At 37.3% G+C, this 18,939-nt stretch overlaps 1 protein-coding gene and 1 pseudogene across 1 annotated transcript; both read right to left on the minus strand.

Annotated features, from left to right (window-relative positions):
- Positions 1 to 13,529: 13,529 nt before the first annotated feature.
- On the minus strand, positions 13,530 to 15,064 carry LOC149704603 (uncharacterized). Its single transcript, XM_089865694.1, has 7 exons — positions 14,946 to 15,064; positions 14,598 to 14,800; positions 14,309 to 14,527; positions 14,053 to 14,244; positions 13,935 to 13,985; positions 13,736 to 13,853; positions 13,530 to 13,665 (listed from the first exon to the last, which is right to left on the minus strand). The coding sequence occupies exons 2-6, from the start codon at positions 14,794 to 14,796 to the stop codon at positions 13,804 to 13,806; spliced, it is 711 nt and encodes a 236-aa protein (XP_089721820.1). The 5' UTR covers positions 14,797 to 14,800; positions 14,946 to 15,064; the 3' UTR covers positions 13,530 to 13,665; positions 13,736 to 13,803.
- LOC149704604 (uncharacterized) lies at positions 14,872 to 16,515 on the minus strand (annotated as a pseudogene).
- Positions 16,516 to 18,939: the final 2,424 nt, after the last annotated feature.

An 18,939-nucleotide genomic window follows, 5' to 3' on the forward strand; every position in this document is an offset into this window, starting at 1 on the left:
TCTTCATTACCACCAGTTGGTGGTAGTGACCATGTCACGCTCTGCGCAGTATACCCATTGACTAGCCCACGATTATCTCCTATCAAATTTACTCGTGACTTCGACTATAGTCGGGAAGACTTTATCAAACTAAACACCCTGTTGGCAGCTACGGACTGGTCCACTCTCTCTCAGCTGCCTACCGAAGAGGCTTGGTTGCTTTTTAAGGAAAAACTCTTTGCTTGTGTCTCTCAGGCAATTCCGCTTTACGATCACTCTGTGTCGCGCCATTCCCGGTCTTGGATTACTCGTTCTACGAAACGTGCCATACGCAAAAAAGAACGACTATGGAAGAAACTGAGCCACGCCATTTCCACTAACCACAGTCACGCACAACTCCGTCTCCGACCCCTCTACAAATCTCAAGTCTGCCTAGTCAAATCTCTGTTACGCAAAGCAACTTCGCAGTCCCATGCTCGTAAACTATCCACAATCAAGACACACCCACGTGCCTTCTACCGTTTCGTACGCCGTCAAATACGTTCCCTCCCGACTCGTCTCAATATTCGGCTCAGTAATGGTGCACAAACCGACTCGGATGAAGCCATGGCGAACACTTTAAATGACACTTTAACCCAAAACTTTAATACAAATCCCACTGATCTAACTGTATTACCCCAAAGTCTTATAGCTCAAATGCCTGATTTCCTACCAAACTTAGTCGATCTTAAGCGTATTCTCCGCAACCTTGATTCAAAAAGTGCTTCGGGTCCTGATGGCATTCCAAACCGCCTCCTGAAGAATTGGGCCTCCTCGCTTGCCAAACCTCTTCTAATCCTTTTTTCTCTCACCTTAACTGAAGGGACCCTCCCCTCGGACTGGCGTGTTGCCCACGTCACACCCATATACAAAGGTAAAGGTAGCAAAAGCGATGCCATCAATTACAGTCCCATCAGCTTAACATCTACGGTTTGCAAAGTCCTTGAAAAGTGCATCCGTGCGCCTCTCTTACAGTTTATAACCCCCCATCTAAGCAAGTTGCAACATGGTTTTCTAAACAACAGATCTGTAGAGTCAAACCTCCTTTCGGCGTTTCCTACGTGGCTCTCAGCTTTTGATGAGGGACATAGGGTTGACGTCATCTATCTAGACATAGCTAAGGCCTTTGACTCGGTTCCCCACCAACGTTTGTTGGCCAAACTTAGGGTTTTGGGTATAAATAATAATATCTACCAGTGGATTAAATCCTACTTACTTGCTCGCACTCAGTCAGTCCTTGTTGGCGATTCCCTAAGTATACTTTCCTACCAGTTACTAGTGGCGTCCCTCAGGGTAGCGTTCTTGGCCCTCTCCTGTTCCTTATCTTCATAAATGACCTCCCCTCTCAATTATCCTCTAAGTTGTGCCTCTTTGCGGACGATCTCAAAATCTTTCGTGTGATCCACTCTTATGACGATGTATCCAAACCCTCCAGTCCGACCTAACTCGGCTTGAGGCTTGGACCTCGCGTACTGGCCTCTCTTTCAACAGCCAAAAGTCCTTATTGCTAACCATTAACCGTATACTAAATCTGATGAAGACCTACCCTCTCCATACTACCTTAGTGGTCAACCTATCCGTCGAGTAAACGAATGTCGTGATTTAGGAGTGCAAGTCTCCCATAACCTTAAATTCCACACCCATATTGCTAGGACATGTAGTCGCGCCAATGGGCTTCTCGCGACCATCAAAGCCAATTTTCCAAATCTCTCCCACCGATTTCTTACGCGTCTTTTCAACTGCTATGTTCGTCCGACCCTTGAATTTGGTTGCCAACTATGGAACCCCTCCTCTAGTGGTGATATAAAACTCCTTAACGACGTGCAGGGTCGCGCTTCAAAAATCCCTAAGTCTCTACGCAACTTACCTCGCGAAAGCAGACTCGCTTCCCTCGGTTGGGCCCCCCTGTCCAGTCGGCGCACCTACATGGATCTAATAAGCCTCTTTCGTGTCCTACACTCCTCCGATCAGACCTACTTTATTTTCTCCCCTCACACGCACTATACCCGCGGTCACAGTCGCCAACTCGTTCTCCCGCCATCCTGCAAAGACCCACTAAAGCACTCTTTCTTCAGGAGAACTATACCCGTTTGGAACTCCCTTCCTGAAGAAGTCGTTTCCCTACGTTCGATTTCTCAATTCAAATTGGCTACCAAAAAATTCTTAGGTCTATAATTTATCTCCCCACGGATTTGGAGCTGTAAGGCTTTGTAAAGCCCTAGCTCGTCATACACAACGGAGCAAAAAAAAATGTCATTCAACCTTTAAGTTAAATGACAGCCTTGGAATGGAGGTTTGACGCCACTACTAGAGAAAATTATGGTTTCTAAACATTATTCGTAACATTCATGTTGTGTTTATTCATGTCATCATTGGCAACCCTCCACTATAGTTGGAAACATACTACTCTTAGTTGACTAGGTCAAAAAACAGGGTTTATTCGAATGTTTTAAAAAATATTACAGCAATGTTTTAATTCATTGATATCACACCCAATATTTGAACTGCTTATTAATGAACAAGTTGTCGCGAGAGAGAAAGTTTTCATTTAGGCTGACTGTACCAATTATTATAGCAATTAAACATTGCTGCCAGTAGTAGGCACGGGTAGGCACTTGCCTACGTTGGAAAATTTTGGCCTACTTGGAGGGCCTCCAAATTTTTAAAAACGTGCCTATAGAGGCCTTCAAATACAATTTTATTTCTTACTTTAACAGTGTTTAATTACTTTATGTACCTTCACAGTTTATATTTCTATCTGTAAAAATCTAACACAACATCACACACCTGTTTGACATATTCGCTACACTATGCTTTTGAAATGTACAAGAGAGCATTTTCAAAACCGGTTTTCTTTTTATTCAAAAGAACAAGATCCCCCCGCTAAAGTGTTGACCGTTGACCCCCAGGTTACACCTCTCTTGCATAGAAACTAGTAAAATTCCCCTCCCTACCTAAAAACGGCTCCGTGCCTACACTGTACCAAAGTTTTTCGCCTTCTCGGGAGTCGGGACCCATAGGGACAACGCGATCGGCCAGTGAGACCGAGTGTTTAAAAAGGGTTAGGAATTTTTTCAGTTTGTTCATAATTAATTACTTTACGAAGTCTAAACGGCTAAGCGTTTTTCAACAAACTATTTGCGTATGAAAGAAAGAAGAACACGAAGAACTTAGTAAGTACTTTTAACATATCAATATTTATATTATGAAACCGTTTAATTCCTAATTAAGGCAATACCTGTTTTACAGAATTAAGTTTAGTGTCTCTCCCGTCCCTCTGCCTTCCACAGTATATGGAAATCATCTGATGGGAGTATGTTAGGGGGTTTTGTCGCCTGATTTCCAGTAGACTGTGATTGGTCCATTGTGGAGGCTTTTATATTGCGATAATCGTACCACGTGATATCAACCCGAAGTCTTGAGGCATAGTTTCCATTCCTTACTTTTAACTTCTTTGATCAAACCTACTCCCTATCGCCAGAAGTTAGGCTTACCTCGGGATTCATTGAGGATAGTAACGGGAATAAATTAGTCTGTTCTCTGCTACAATACGTTTTTTAATTATATAGGCGCCATGATTACTCTTATCTGATTGGAAGTTAGGAAAATCCATATTTTTGTTGATTTATAATGCAATTTTTACTAGAGATATATTTAGGGAGTTTAGATCATAACTTCGTTAATTACGGCAAATTAATTCGAATCATGGTTTTAAAAACCATTTTACAAGCCTGAATAAATTAAAAATCACTTTTTTCACCATTGCAATATCCCTTTAACGGTTAAGAAAGGCGGCTCCAGCAGAAAGTGGGGTTAGGAAGCTGACAGTTCAGACATTGAAACGTCACAGCAATTACTGGTGTTTGATTCATTCCACTGGTTGGAAACCCTATTTCACCTGCAGAGAGGGCGCTGAATGACGTCATACCTCTTTCTCAACTGTTAGCTATCGACAGTTAGGTTTTCCAAAAAAAAAAGAAATTTTGGTATTCTTGCTAAACGGTTCCGCATTTTGCTGGGGAAATTATTACTAGGTTCCATTCCTTTGTTCCCTAGTCAAGCACACGCGAACGAAAACAAGCGGGGAAATTAATTTACGTCATTTATCACGTGAATACTCTCGCGTTCTTTATTGGCTATTGAACCATCCGAGATGATCCGACTTTAGTCTGCGGACTCAAGTCGGATGCCGGAGCGAAAAAATCGGGTTTGCGGCTTTTGCGCATCAACTTTCTGAAAACAATTTACGGATAGATTTATTTCTCTCGTGCATTTTTGACCTCGGCGAATAAGCTGGCTTAAATTTTTAAATTTAAATCTGAATTTTACAAAACATTTAATGAATTCATCATGGCATCTGGTTCTGCATCTAATACAGTTGAAAAAATAACGAAAGCGTGGCTTCAAAATTTGTTGGACACCGAAAGCGAAAGAGTTGGCTTAATTGAAAAAGAAAAGGGATCTCCCCTATTTTCTAAATTTTTTCGTTGTCAAGTAGATGGAGAACTTCTTAATTTCGTGGTTTGTAAGGAGTGTAAAATTGTGGTAACTTATGTCTCCAAAAATGGAACTAGTACGCTCAAGAACCATAAATGTCTATCCAAAGGAGGCATTCAAACTCCTGCAATGGTTTATGGAAGAGACAACGAGGGAAAAATTCAGACTAAGGTAATGTTTTTACAGTTGTAAAATGTAGATCTGTTCGTGCGATTATACATCATAACTGACGTATGTATAGTATATTTGAATTTTAATCTGATCTGATACGTATATTCATATATTGGTTCAGTTAAAACGTGGCGCGTGTCAAATTTCCCAGTTATATGGATTACACACATAGTCGCATACATAACCTAGCTAATAAATAACTTACATTTAATTAATTAGTCTTTTAGCAACTTGACATCCAAAATTTAACATGAAAATATGCTTTCCCTCTGAAACTTTGGGCGATTTCATGTTGCAGAAAGACTATAATGAAACTAACAATTAACAGTGATTTGAAATTGCAATATGTTAGATGACTAAACTTATACAACGAAAGGTGCCGGACTCTGCCAAAAAAAGTTCTCTCTAAAGCAGTAGATTTTGCTGCAAAGGACCTAAGGCCTTTTCGTGTGTTGGATGGAGATGGATTTCTTGATTTATCTCAAGAATTAATTAAGATTGGTGCCACATATAGTTCAGTCGATGCGAGGAAGCTCCTCCCTCATTTCACAATTGTCAGCAGACACGTGGAAGATATATACAACTCAAAAAAGTCTATTCTTATTGGCAAACTTGCCAAAGTTAAATACATGGGTATTACCTCTGACATTTGGACCGACGATTACAAGAAGCAAAACTATTTATCAGCCACAGCTCATTATTTGACAGAAGATTTTTGTTTGGAAAATTACGTGCTAGCCACAAAACCAATTTCTGAAAAACAAATATGCGGATTTACAGCGAGCAATGACAGAAATCCTTACTGAGTTTAACATATCTGAAGACGAGAAAGAAGTTTGCTTTGTAACGGACGGTGCTTCAAACATGGTAGCTACATTTTCTCATAACCAACGACGTCTCTGGTGCGCTTGCCATCAATTGAACATCAAACTTTGCCATATTTTTGAATCCAAAACTTCGCCAAATTTGTTACCAGATACGACCAATCTATTGAGCAAAGCAAAAGCGCTTGTTACTCATTTTAAACGAGCTGACCTCCAAAAGAAGCTTTCGAAAAGTTTAAAACAAGAATGTCTAACTCGATGGAACTCTAAAGTTGCAATGCTGGAATCAATTGAAGAAGCCTACATAGACATAGAAACAATCTTATCTGAGCGACGTGAGCGTAACGAATCGAGCCGTCTTTTATATTCTATCGATCGTTCTTTGATGCGACAATTAATTAAGTTGTTGAAACCTTTCGAAATTGCCACTGCAAAATTGTCAAAGGATAAAGCTCCAACAATACATCTATTTATCCCGTGGAAACAAAAACTCTTAGATCATTGCGACGTTGTTACCTCCGAAGATGAGCATCTCGAAATTACCAAAGTAAATATATCTTGAAAAATTATAATTTAAAAACCAACGCATGCCACTTAAACATGTTTCATAATTGCTTTAGTGTCGAGAGATGCTAAAAAAAGAGCTATCTTTGCTTGATATCCACGAGTTACACCGAAGAAGTGTAGCTTTAAATCCAAGAATGAAATCAATGAAGTTGCTATCCTCAAATGACATTTTTTCCTGTCTCCGTTACGTTTCCATAAAATCGTTCATTAGCTCTTCCGTTTCGGTTCCGTTTCCATAAATCGTTCATTAACTCTTCCGTTTCCGTTCCATTTCCATAAACCGTTCATTAGCTCTTCCGTTTCCATAAATTCGATCATAAGCTATTCCGTTTCCGTTCCGTTTCCACAACTCCTTCATTAGCTCTTCCGTTTCCATAATATAGATCTTTCTTCATTCCGATTTTGTTTTCAGCCGGCGGAACGGAACGGACTCCTCGGAAAACGGAAAAAATTTCGTTCCGTGCAGCTCTCTATTTTAGCTCAAATGTATGGGCGGAAATTCTAGTAGGCTTCGAAAAAAGTTGAAGTGCCTCAACTGTCGTGTGTCGATTTCATGGTTGAGCCAGTGACTTTTAAAATTTCAAGTAATACTAATTTAGACTATTAGGGAAGGATGTTAGTTACTATTATAAATATTTATTACGTTTCTAAATCTTTTGGGAATCTCAAGAAAGAATTTTCGCTATTTTTAATAGCACAACGTTCCTTGATATGTTTGAAGGACCCGCTAATTGATTACATACGACTATACACGTATTATAAACTAAAACCTACAGGTCCGTGGATTTGAGCTAAAAATCTCGCGGACATTTATTATCCATTTTTATCTTCGGCTCTTGTCAGCACGCACAAAGCTACATAACATAGAGACCTAGCTTTGCGCGTGCTGACAACCGAAGCTGAAACAGAGTATATATAGAATAAGCTGCTGTCGGAGATAGGGGAGTTGCCTATCCTATAGCGTGAAAACAATTTTCTTCGCGCGCATTCTTTATCCTTAACATAAGGCTGAAATTTGGCAAAGAGTTTCCTGAGACCCCGTGAATGATATGAGTAATTATAATACTCCCACAAGCGTTCTTTCAGTGGTTGAACTTATTTTTTCCCTTGAAATGATTGAAAGTCAACGAATTAATTAGAAATAGTCCAACGCCTGATCTATTGCACTACCGTCTACCGGATTGCTGAAGTGTTTTTCTATAATGGGGATAATTATCGGGGGATTTTTCAGTTTTCTCGGGTAGGGTAAACAACCGGGGATTTTGTCTGGGGATGGGGATTTTGTACAATTTCAGTAATGGGAGGTAATGCCTGGGTTTTTTTGTCTTGGAAGTGTTTAGTCCGTATACCCATGTGATTCGATAAAACCAAAAAGCTATTTTTCTGTTCTAATATGTAAATCGAGATATTGAACAAGTTTTGAACACACTACCAGCTGTTTATACGTCAATCAATCCTGCATCGCGTTTTTTGATTCAGTAAATAAACCGTCGTAAGTATACCAATACAGAAATTAGTACTGGAAGACCAATAAATCAAACCCATGTTTTACAATATCCCATATACCACTTGTTACTCAAATTTCAAAGACACCACTAATCTAGGACATGAGTTTTTTTACAGGAAGAATTTCAATTTAAACTTTAAGGAAAGGTCAGACACTTTTAGGCTTAACATCTATAAAACCATTCGTTATAATTTGAAAATAATCAAGATGTATTTTTTTCCAAATATTCATGATGGATTTTTTTCTATATATTCATGAATCATTTTTCCTCTATATATTCATGAAAAATCTTTTTCTCTATATATTCATGAAGAATTTTTTTTTCAAATATTGAAGATGGATTTTTCAAAATATTCATGATAGATTTTTTCTTGGTATTCATGATTGATTTTTCTAAATTTTCATGATTAAATTCTTGAAAATATTCATGATGAGATTCTTAAAAATGTTCATGATTAAATTTCCAAAAATATTCATGATTTAATTTTTGCAAACAATCATGATAAAATTCCTGAATATTTTCTTTAGTGAATAAATGTAAATCATTGCATCATTTCCAACGTTTCCAGATGTAGGCAGGCACTTGTTTACCTTGATCACACACTTTGTCAAGGGTTATAGGGTCTGATCAATGGTTGATGAATTAAGTGATTGCCATGCTGTAAGGTTAAAAAACAAGGCAGCCTACCTTCTCGGAAACAAAATACAAAAGATATTTTTTTTTTCTCGTTTCATGAAGCTTAGCCCCTATTATTATTATTATGATGATGATAACCGTGTAAATTCCAATGAACTCCTTCTATAGTTTTTGATATACACATTAAAAATCCTTTTCATTCATTATTTGAAGACTACTTTTTTAAATACAACGTTCTATAATTAACCTTAGATTTAACACAAAATATATGGCATTCTAAAATTTAAAGAGATAGTTGTCTAATTTCAAAAGTGGTCGAAAAATTAAACTTCCAGACAAAAGGAGGAGTATTCGAATATCAATATTTTCATGCCATTAGGGCGAATGAGTCTTTTTAATTTAAATAATATAATAATTCGAACCATTATCTTCGGAGATTACCATCCATTTCACAATGAGAACTAATATTCGCATCCTTCTACAAGAATTTGTCGTTGTTACATTCTTCTCTAATGCATGTCATGTTGAATCTTCATTCCCGATTCTTGGCTACATTTCCATGGTAGGCACGTCACCATTCCTGAAACTGCGGTTCTGCCACGATATTTATTCTCCAAGCATTCAAAACATTTCCTAACAAAATCGAACCAAACATTTTAATACCGAAAAGACACCCAAACATTATTTACCGAAAAGACACAAAAACATTAATCATCGAAAACCCACCCCCCCGGAAGCTACACAAAATATTTTATTCTTTAAGAGCTTCAAAGATTTACTACAGAAAAGCCATAGAAGAATTCAACCCAAAACGCCAACTTCGCGCATTATAGAATATTTGCAAAATTTTGAGTGTCGAAAACCCTTCCACTTTAGCAATCACAACTTGCTTATTATTCCAAATTCACAGACTTAACACTACCCTGCACACAAATCCAAAATTTCTACTTTCCAAAGAGTCATCCAAAAGCGTTATTTCTAAGTTGGAACCCTATTGCCCTTTTAAAATTGAGACCCCACTGGCAATTAACTAATAAATCGCCACATTACTGAACGTAATTCTTAAAACCTCATTTCTATAATTTCAGAGTAAAACTATGCTATGGCTTGAACATCCTGTTTTTTGATCGTAATGTTTTACTACTGAGCTAAGTTGATATAGAAGAAATAAATAATCGTTAGGCTTATTTGCTATTGTTTTGAACGTCACGTTTTTTGTCATACCTTTTGATTTTCTGAACCGATTTACAATTTGAAAACAGTTTCGGATTCTACGTGACAAGACGCGTGCAATGATAGCATTGTTGATCCATTTGAAGGATTATTTCGTAACGTCATTATCGGGGGTTTTACTATTTCCGCTTTGGCTAACGCCCTATTAGTGCCATAGTGTCATTTTTAATTTTAAAATAATCTTGAGAAGTCAACCAATCTAGAAAGTCCTATTTTGTTTCTCTAGCTCAAATAGGAACAAAATGGCAGCCAAATGAAAATGTCCAGAAACCTTTGTCCGGGACTGTACATGGTTTAAAATGCCTAAGATTTAGAAGAAGTGGGAATAGTTTATTTGTAGTTGAATTATCGACGAATCTTACACCAAACATTTTTTTTTGCAAAACAATAATTCCTGCCGATCAAAATGTTTTCTACTCAAGTTTTGTAACATTCAGCATTTCCATTACGTGTTTCAAAGATATGTTTGCATGGTAACCCAATCAATTCGATCCCAAAATTGTGAGAAATTATTTCTTAGCCAATTTTCAAGACTTTGCCGGTCTTGCCGGAAAACAAAGATTGTTTTAGAGAATCGAAAACGAAGAGTAAAATTGTTTGGAAAACGTGCCAATTTTCGTTACATCACGGGAGAGCAGATGAAAGACAGAGTTAAAATATTAAATAAAAAATAAGGCGTTTAAAAAAGAATAATGTATTGGAATTGAAGGTAAAGAAGAGCTTTTAAAAGGACGCAATTTTTAAGTCTGAAGAGGCAAGTCTTGATTTTGAAGAAATAATCAGAAAAAATCCATTTAAGAGCAAATCGGTTTTCCAAAAGTTATTGATGCGCGAACAATTGAAATTACTCCAAACCAAAAAATACAGGCCAAGAAAATGGCATCCAGCAATAATACAGTGGTGTATTTCGATAAAAGCTAGGTCTCCTTGTGCATACGAAGCCGTGCGTCAACTAGTTTCATTGCCTTCTCAGCGAACACTTTATAATTACTCTGTGGACCTAACTACAAAAAGTGGATTTAACGATGCCAGTCTCTTGGAAATGAGAGGAAAAATTGATAAAGAAAATTTGAACGAACACCAAAAGTATTTTACGTTAATCCTTGACGAAATTCAAATAAAACAGGACCTGGTATTCAACAGCAGCAAAATTCTTTTCTTAGTTCGCAAAGGTCCAAATCAGACTCAAAAATTTTAGTCAAAGATTTTTCATTCGCGTTGGCAACTGTGTTTACGAAAGCTAGTACTTTTGCAATGGCTCGAGTTCGAACATTATCACTGCATTCCCAATATACAGTTTTGTTTTGGGTTTCAATAAACCCCCCTTCATTGATCACAAAATTTGCTTTCGGATTCTTCTCTTCAGTTTCAACAATTTTGAAAAGATTCGTAACAATTCCCGACTCATTAACTTGTAAAACTCGTTCAACGTTATTAGTTGCGTTATTGTTTTTAATGTCAACGAAATTTCCCATTTCGTCAACAAGCAATTCTTTTGTCGAACTCGTAACACGGTCTCTCAGAACTTTTCGTACACGACCTCAGAATTCAATTGAAAAATTTTGAAGTAATGTGACTCATCGTCAGTTTTCAATATTTTACCATTATTTCCAATCAGATAATAGGAAGTTTCATGAAAATAGGCCTCTTTCATGCTCCTGTGAAGCCTTTTCCCACCCACAACTTCAGCCAAATTGCCAAGATCAATGGACCCAATTTTTTGGATTTTCTCAACAAAATCCTTAAATTCACTAACAATGGCCGTTAGTTGGGCGTTATAAGCGGAATGCAATTGCCATTTTAAATTCAATATTCTACCAGCTAGCACTTGGCATTTTAGCTTGTGAGAGATGGACTTCGTGCGTCTATTTTTAGGCTCGGCGTCAAAAGACATTGACGCCGCTAGTCTTTCAATGAGACTAGAAACCTTTTATAGCTTTCGGCTATAATTTTTTTGTTTTTCGTTTTGAAAATCCCCGCATTGAGGAGCTTTTTCGCAAAACCAAATTTATCTACTTTAGTTGGTTTATGTTTGGGTTTTAATTTATTTGAACAGAAACCCATATTAGTGGTGCCACCTGGTGCCATAGCCCTTTTACCACCTTTTGCTGTACCACGCGCAAGTTATAGTTATTTGCTTTTCTTCTCTGAATATTGTCCTGGTTTTTCAGATAGTATTTCTTATTTTCAAGATATATACTTTGCTGTTTTCGCAAAGCTTTACTATTAACTAACAGTTCCAATTCTAGGAGAGCGGTCGCTCTCTTAGATAAGACTTGATACTGCCTCTAATGCTAAAGGAGGGTTCTTTGATTGGCCGTAACATTTTTCGAATTGTGTTTGCTGCTTTGAAATTTTGCCAGTGAACTAAAATTTGGGCCCTAATTTTGTGGTTAAAATTTGTAAGAGATCCAACTAATAGTTAATTCTAGAAAGAAAAAAGTTGGTAGGGTGGTTTTAGAATCCATAAAATGAATTAGTTTCAGTATTGATTTTTATCATTATTAACACATACTTTGACTTACGTTGTTTTGGGTATTGGAATTACGGCGTTTTACCACTGTTAGAGACACGCATTTTGTAGGTACTTGTGGGCACTTTTGGGTGCTTGTGGGTACTTGTAGGTGCTTGTCGGTACTTGTAGGTGCTTGTAGGTGCTTGTGGGTACTTGTGCGTACTTGTAGGTGCTTGTGGGTACTTGTAGGTACTTGTAGGTGCTTGTAGGTGCTTGTGCGTACTTGTAGGTGCTTGTGGGTGCTTGTGGGTACTTGTTCGTGCTTGTAGGTACTTGTGGGTCCTTGTGGGTACTAGTGGGTGCCTGTAGGTACTTGTGGGTACTTGTGGGTGCTTGTAGGTGCTTGTGGGTGCTTGTTGGTGCTTGAAGGTACTTGTTGGTGCTTGAAGGTACTTGTAGGCACTTGTGGGTGCTTGTAGGTACTTGTGGGTACTTGCGGGTACTTGTGGGTGCTTGTACCCAGCGAACGCAAAACTGTCCCTGGGCCATCCCAAGTATAATAGCTGGGGACATAGATTTAGTCCCTGGGATGTTCCTATATCTGTTATATTTAGTTATCGGATGTCCCTGGGATAGTCCGATGTCTTATATAACGATATACCCTGGTGATCCCCCGGATAAAATAAGGGATACCTCTAGGATATGTTAGGGATATACATTTAGCATCCTGGGAATATCCGAAGAACATTCATAAAATATACCCTGGTGATCCCCCAGATAAAAAAGGGATACCTCTAGGATATGTTAGGGATATACATTTACCATCCGTGGAATATCCGAAGAATATTCATAGAATATTCGCGCCCACATCCTAGGGTTATCAGCTGGAGATGTACGGGCAATATTTTAGGACGTTCATTGTATATTAATATCCGTTCTTCAATGAAATTAAAAATTATGAAATAATTAAAAATTCAAAATATGTTTAAACATTTATTGTCCATGGGTTTTAAAATTTAACAGTTTCAATTGCATATAAAGAACACTTTTTCTAGTTAAATGTTTTTAGGATCCATTTTTAGCTAATTGATCATTCTTTAAATCTTTAAAATAATTGCATTTATGGTTTTTTTTTCTTGTCAATGTTTCCCTGGGCATGGCGAAGCCGAGATTTTATTTCGTCCTCAACATCCTTTTTGGTTGCCGATTTGTCAGATGACATCGCTGCCACTGTAAATTAAAAAACAAACAGGCTCAGAATTCTCACAGACCTTTTATGCATGTTTGATCAACAAACCAACAATCTCCCCCGTCATTCGCAGACTTTTAAACGTACGTTTCGTTTTGCGTCCCTCCCAATTGTAAAGCACGCAAACCTCGTCAGTTAAAATAGTTAAAAACACTCTCTTCACTGTGTTTTTTACATTTGACCCTCCAATTTTTTTTCAGATATTGGAGCTTAAAATTTTAAAACTCAAATTAGGTTAATGCAATGTAAAAGGCTCGTTAGGTTGCGTTATAAATTTACTTACAAATTGCGCCCTCAACTCGTCACTTTTTAGTTTTTCTTCAAGTTCCTGAAGGTCATCATTTGATGTTAAAGGAAACGAGAAGTCAAATTCCACCGCTGGTGCTTCAGACGTCAAGATATTTTTATCATTTTGAATGTGCCTCATTAAACTTTCCAGCATGGACAACGTTTCGTTAGAGTTTACTTTTAAAATTTCAAAATTACGGTTCACATTTCGATACCAATCTTGATCGAACAATAAAAAATTAAATATTTTTAGCCTTGTGGAGAATTAGTTAAAATTTCTTATGTTTACCTTCTTTAACCAAAACCATTCCAGGTGGCAAATCTCGAGAACAGGATTTTTCCTTCTCGTTGCTATCTTCAGTGGGTCTTTTCATTCCAGGGTTTCGTCGCAGGTGACCTGTATAAAACTAAATATATTCTCAATCAACAAAGGTAAACATAATAAACAAATGAGTAAGAAAACTCGTTTTTGCATGATTTTCACTCACTATTTTTACTTCCTGAGCCAAACTCTTGATTATTGACGCACGTCGTCACTCCTAAAAACGAAAGTTCATTAGTTAATTGTTTAAATTCAACATTACTTGATACTTCAATTTGCCGTACTTGATGGAGACGAGTTGGAGTCTTGGCTAAGGTCTAATCGATCATCACAGGCTGAAGTTCTGGACATTTCAGATATTGTCGTATTAAGTAGAGTACCTGCAGAATTTTTATTTGAAGAGTTACGCAGATCGACATTAAGTTCATTTTCAGATACACTTGCTCCTTTTTGACTTGAACGCGTTGGTGAATTGACTTATAAATTTAAAATAAAACTCATTATGAAAATGATTTGCAGGGTAAAACAATGAAAACTCACCAAGATTTAGGTTCTTAGTGTGAGGAGAAAATACAGGCATTTCAGGAATGGGTGAACAATGCGTTTGGTCATCGCTTTCGGATTCCTCAGAACTTGAATAGGCTTGAGAAAAACGTTTTGATGGCTTCTTGTTTCTTAAGCCTCTACCCTTATCTACACCGCTGCTTAATTCATTATTCTCAACGCATTTCATTTTCTTTACAGCAACCTCGTATGTATCTGTATTTAACCAGAATGAAAAGAACATTTAAATTATAGTTATAAATGTTTGGAAAAGATGAGGACTAACCACAGCGATAAAGTATCCTAATATTATATGTTGGCCAATTTTCATTTGGCGATGCGTTTCGCTTTGCCAATTTTGATCCGTTACTTTTTGGAAACGAACAAACTTCGCTTTCTTCATCAACCCAAGCCTTTGGCACAACAGCAACACTAGCCGTTTCCAAGAAATCCACAACAAGAAATTTGTCACCCGTATTAGTCATTTTCCTGGAAAGAATTGCGAAAAATGACTTTGAATAGTGGAAACAGAAGCATAAATATAGAATAATAAAAGCAAATTAATTTAGGTGGGAAAAGCTATAATGGTTTGCAGGAATAAATGCATGCTTCAAACCCATAGCTATATCCCTACCATTCTGATGCAAAAGATCGATGAGGAGCCACTCCTCAGCAGCACCGATAATTTGGTACTTCTGGACTTTTCGCAATACGTTGGAAACTTTCCACGGCTTTAAACTTGATGAAAGACCATTAGCCTTCACAACACCAACAAGAGATGAGGCGCAAGGTTTTGAATAAAAGTCCTCAATTTTTTCAAACGTTCGGCCAATAATAACACTGACACCATCTTCATTCTTAGCAATGTTCTCCACTACAACATATGACTTATCTTCCACCACGCAACAGTTATCACATTCACGCACGCTTATGACAAAGCCATTCAATATGACTTTTTTAAATTGTGGACCACCACACCCGGGAGAAGGGGACCATTACTGTGTGCCATTTTAAAAGCTGGACTTGCATCTTTAGGGACGTTATGTTTCTTTCTTCGTGTATTCGGTTAATTATTGGTTTTAAAGGTCGACCTGAATTGCTCATTTTCTTTTTGATCGATTGTAAATAGTTCTCAAATACGAAGGCGCTAAACGTGTCTAGTGAGCCGTATGTTTCAACATCATTTGTTATGTGAGAAAGGCAATGAACGTTGTAGGAAACTAAATGTCTCCCATAGATGACTCCAAAGCTTTTGACAAAGTAATCCAACAGTTTTCTAGCGAAGTTAGTCATATCAACTGATAAACTTGCAGATGCTAAAATACGAATTGCAACATGGAGTATTTTTTCGGAAGTATATCTGCTAGAACTAAAGGTCCTGAGTACAGCAAGAACTGTCTGAATTCGGTGGCTTTCCAATAATTAATCTCCGTTAAAGACCTAGGCTTTCTAACGAACTCTGAACAAGTTATTCCAGAAAGTGACAGAAGCCGTAAAGATACCTCCGATATCTGAGCAGGCCTCAATTTAAAGATGGTACTTTTTCCTTTAATCCATAAGGTTAGCAACTTACGCATAACCCCAAGGCAAACCAAATGCATATAGTCTAACGGAAATCCTGATACCATTTTCAAGTCTGGTATTTCTTCTAATATTGAATAACCTACATGGTGTTCCTCCTGAATCTTAGCCCGAAAATTATCATTTGTTCTAAGTTCAGAATTTATATGAGGGAAAGATAATCTTCCTTCCAAATGCTCCCCTCTAACCATACATTTATCGCAACCAAAATAACCCGAATGACCTTTAGTTTGGCAAATGAAAGAGCGCGCTGGGGTGTCACAAATAAACCCTGAAATTTTTATAGGAAACGAGGCATTTCCATTGTTGATGCCTTTTTCACAAAGCAACTTAACTTCTTCTACGAAGCGAGATAGAAAGGCGTTGCAATCGTCTGGCTTAGAACTCCCTTGGTAGATACCTATTACAAAAGGCTTACTATTTTTAATTGATGAAAGCATACCCAATATAGGCCAAAACTGACTGTTCGAACTATTTGTGATTGGCAATCCATCAATATTTACTAATATTTCAACCCTTTCAAGGACAGAAGCAGTTTTCTCAATGGAGTGAATGATCCCCAATTCTAGCCCAAAATGAAAATACCCTCCAGGAGAAACATCTTCTACGTTCAATTGTCTAGGTCAGAGCTGTGCTAATTAGCTGACAACTAATTGAATTAGAATTAGCAATTAGGGAAATATTTATGATCTAACTAATTAGCCAATTAGCAATTAGACATAGAAACTAATTCAATTCAATTAGAAATTAGGCATTTATTTATCAAACTAATTAATTAGAATTACTAATTTCTAATTAATTACTTGTCTAATTAAGGTAAAAAAGAGACCATAAGTAAACATAAAAGTTTAAAAGTGCCCATGGATTTAGTACTTTGGTAATGCAAAGTTTAATGTTTTAATGTCATTGAAAAACGGGTACGGAAGCCATGAATTATTCTCGAAAAATGAGACAAGCCTCGAGCCTTCCGTCATGTTAAAATTTGTCTCATTTCTTCATTTTCTTCCCACAGTTCCTATAATGGACCCCTGAGTAGTAAATACATGCGCACTGCTATTAATTCGAGTAGGTAAAACAGTCGAAATTTCGAAATGGGGCAGTTGCGAACTACGTAATTTTCTACTAGTACTAGTATTCTCTCATGTTTGAGGAGCTGAAAAATTTAGAGTAGCACTAAGGTTTCCTCATCGATATAATCAGGCTTTTTCATATTCAAATAGATGAATCAAGAGTTAATTCCTCGATTTTTTTACAACAAATTGGCGTAAAAGATTAATTCAAAATTCAATTAGCTAATTAGTTAATCCTAAATCTAATTAAATTTTAATTAGATAATTACCTTTTCGATTAATACTAATTAATTAGAATTACTTCTCAATTAACACTAAGGTAATTAAAATACAATTACCATTTTCAATTAGTAAATTTTGCTAATTAATTAGAAATTCAATTAGCTAACTAATTAATTAGCACAGCTCTGGATGTAAATGGTTTTTAACAATTCTTGAGCGTTGACGAGCAGAAATAAATCTGTGTCGCTTACACTTGTGTCTGTAAGACATGTTAAAAGGTGTCCTAGAAACCAAAATAGGATATTTTAATAAATTTGCACCTATACGCGATTTACGGAGTTACCTCCCATTTCTTAAATGTTAGTAGTTTTTGGTACGACTTTAGAAACCAACAGTTATATAGGGACGAAAATACAGAATTTTACGCTTTACATTGATGGCGGTTTCAGAAACTATACTAACAATTAAGCAGTCTTGGAAACAAGGATTTTTTTTTAAATCTAGTCGTCGGGACAATATTAAACCCATAAACTGGTCCTTAGGATTTTCCCCCCTTATACTTAACCTATAGATTAGCAATTAATAAATTGGTCCCGAGGACCAGTAACCCCCCACTTCGTGAATTTAAAAACTAGTCCAAGCAATTAATAAACTGGGTTTTGACTAGTTCACTTGTACGTGCTATTTCCAAGACTGATAACAAGCAATGGCAGCACCCCTGGAATTTGCCTCGTAAACCACGTATAGATAATTTTTATTAAACGTAAGTATGCAGCAAGGGGGGCGGGAAAAACTGGAATGTTTTTTATTTACTAATGTTTAACCAAGGCTTAGCTTAAAGGGATAGTACGTGCAATAGAAAAGGTAATTTTTAATTGAATTAAGGGTGCTAAAATATGCATGAAAACATTAAGATTCCCGACGCCATTTTCGCCGAGCTGAATAACCTAATTCCTTCTATTAATCTCATGGGTAAATCCCGCGGCAAGGAGGCGGGAAAAACTGGAATTTTTTCTAATTTACTAATGTTTAACCAAGGCTTAGCTTTTTCCCTCGCTTATATACATGCAACCGCACGCGCCTTTCTAACGAAAATTCCCAGCTCCGACCGGCGACATATTCTACTACTTTACCGACGCCATTTTCGCCGAGCTGAATAACAGCGGATCCGCCACCTTCCTTCTATTAATCTCTATGGTAATTACACGCTGAACACAAATATCTAGGGCAATTTTTACCATACGGCGCCGTTAAATAATAAATACATATTTCAACTTACTTTTCGTTCTTTTTAAATTTTCACGGATCCTATTAAATGTTGATTTGCAGACGTGGGAGAGTCGAGATAACGCGAGTTATCGTGTCAGGACAAAGAGAGATCGTGACCGAGAGGCGAGAGCCGACTGCCGAGTGTCGAGTGAGAACTGAGACGGCTAGAGAAAACGGGACTACGCGAGAATCGGCGAGATTTTTCTTTCGCTACGTCATCTAATCAGTGACGTCGATCGTTGCATGACGTCGCGTATATCCTTCCCCAGTCCCCACCCCTCTAGCCAAACCCCCCACATTTTTCTATAGGCTCAAGTGGGTTTTTTCGGAGTATTGTTTTGGGAAAAAAGCCTATGGCATTTTAGGAAAGTGCTTATCGAGATGAGGAAACGAATTTATTTGGATATAGAAAGGAATATCCTTCCCGACAATTCCCCATGGCAGGAATTTGCAACCATTTTAATGACGTAAATATAATTACATGCC

This window comes from Phalangium opilio, unplaced genomic scaffold, assembly GCF_054372755.1.
Source record: "Phalangium opilio isolate 3A_F unplaced genomic scaffold, DU_Popi_V2 ptg000015l_1, whole genome shotgun sequence".
NCBI classification, from domain to species: Eukaryota; Metazoa; Arthropoda; class Arachnida; order Opiliones; family Phalangiidae; genus Phalangium; species Phalangium opilio.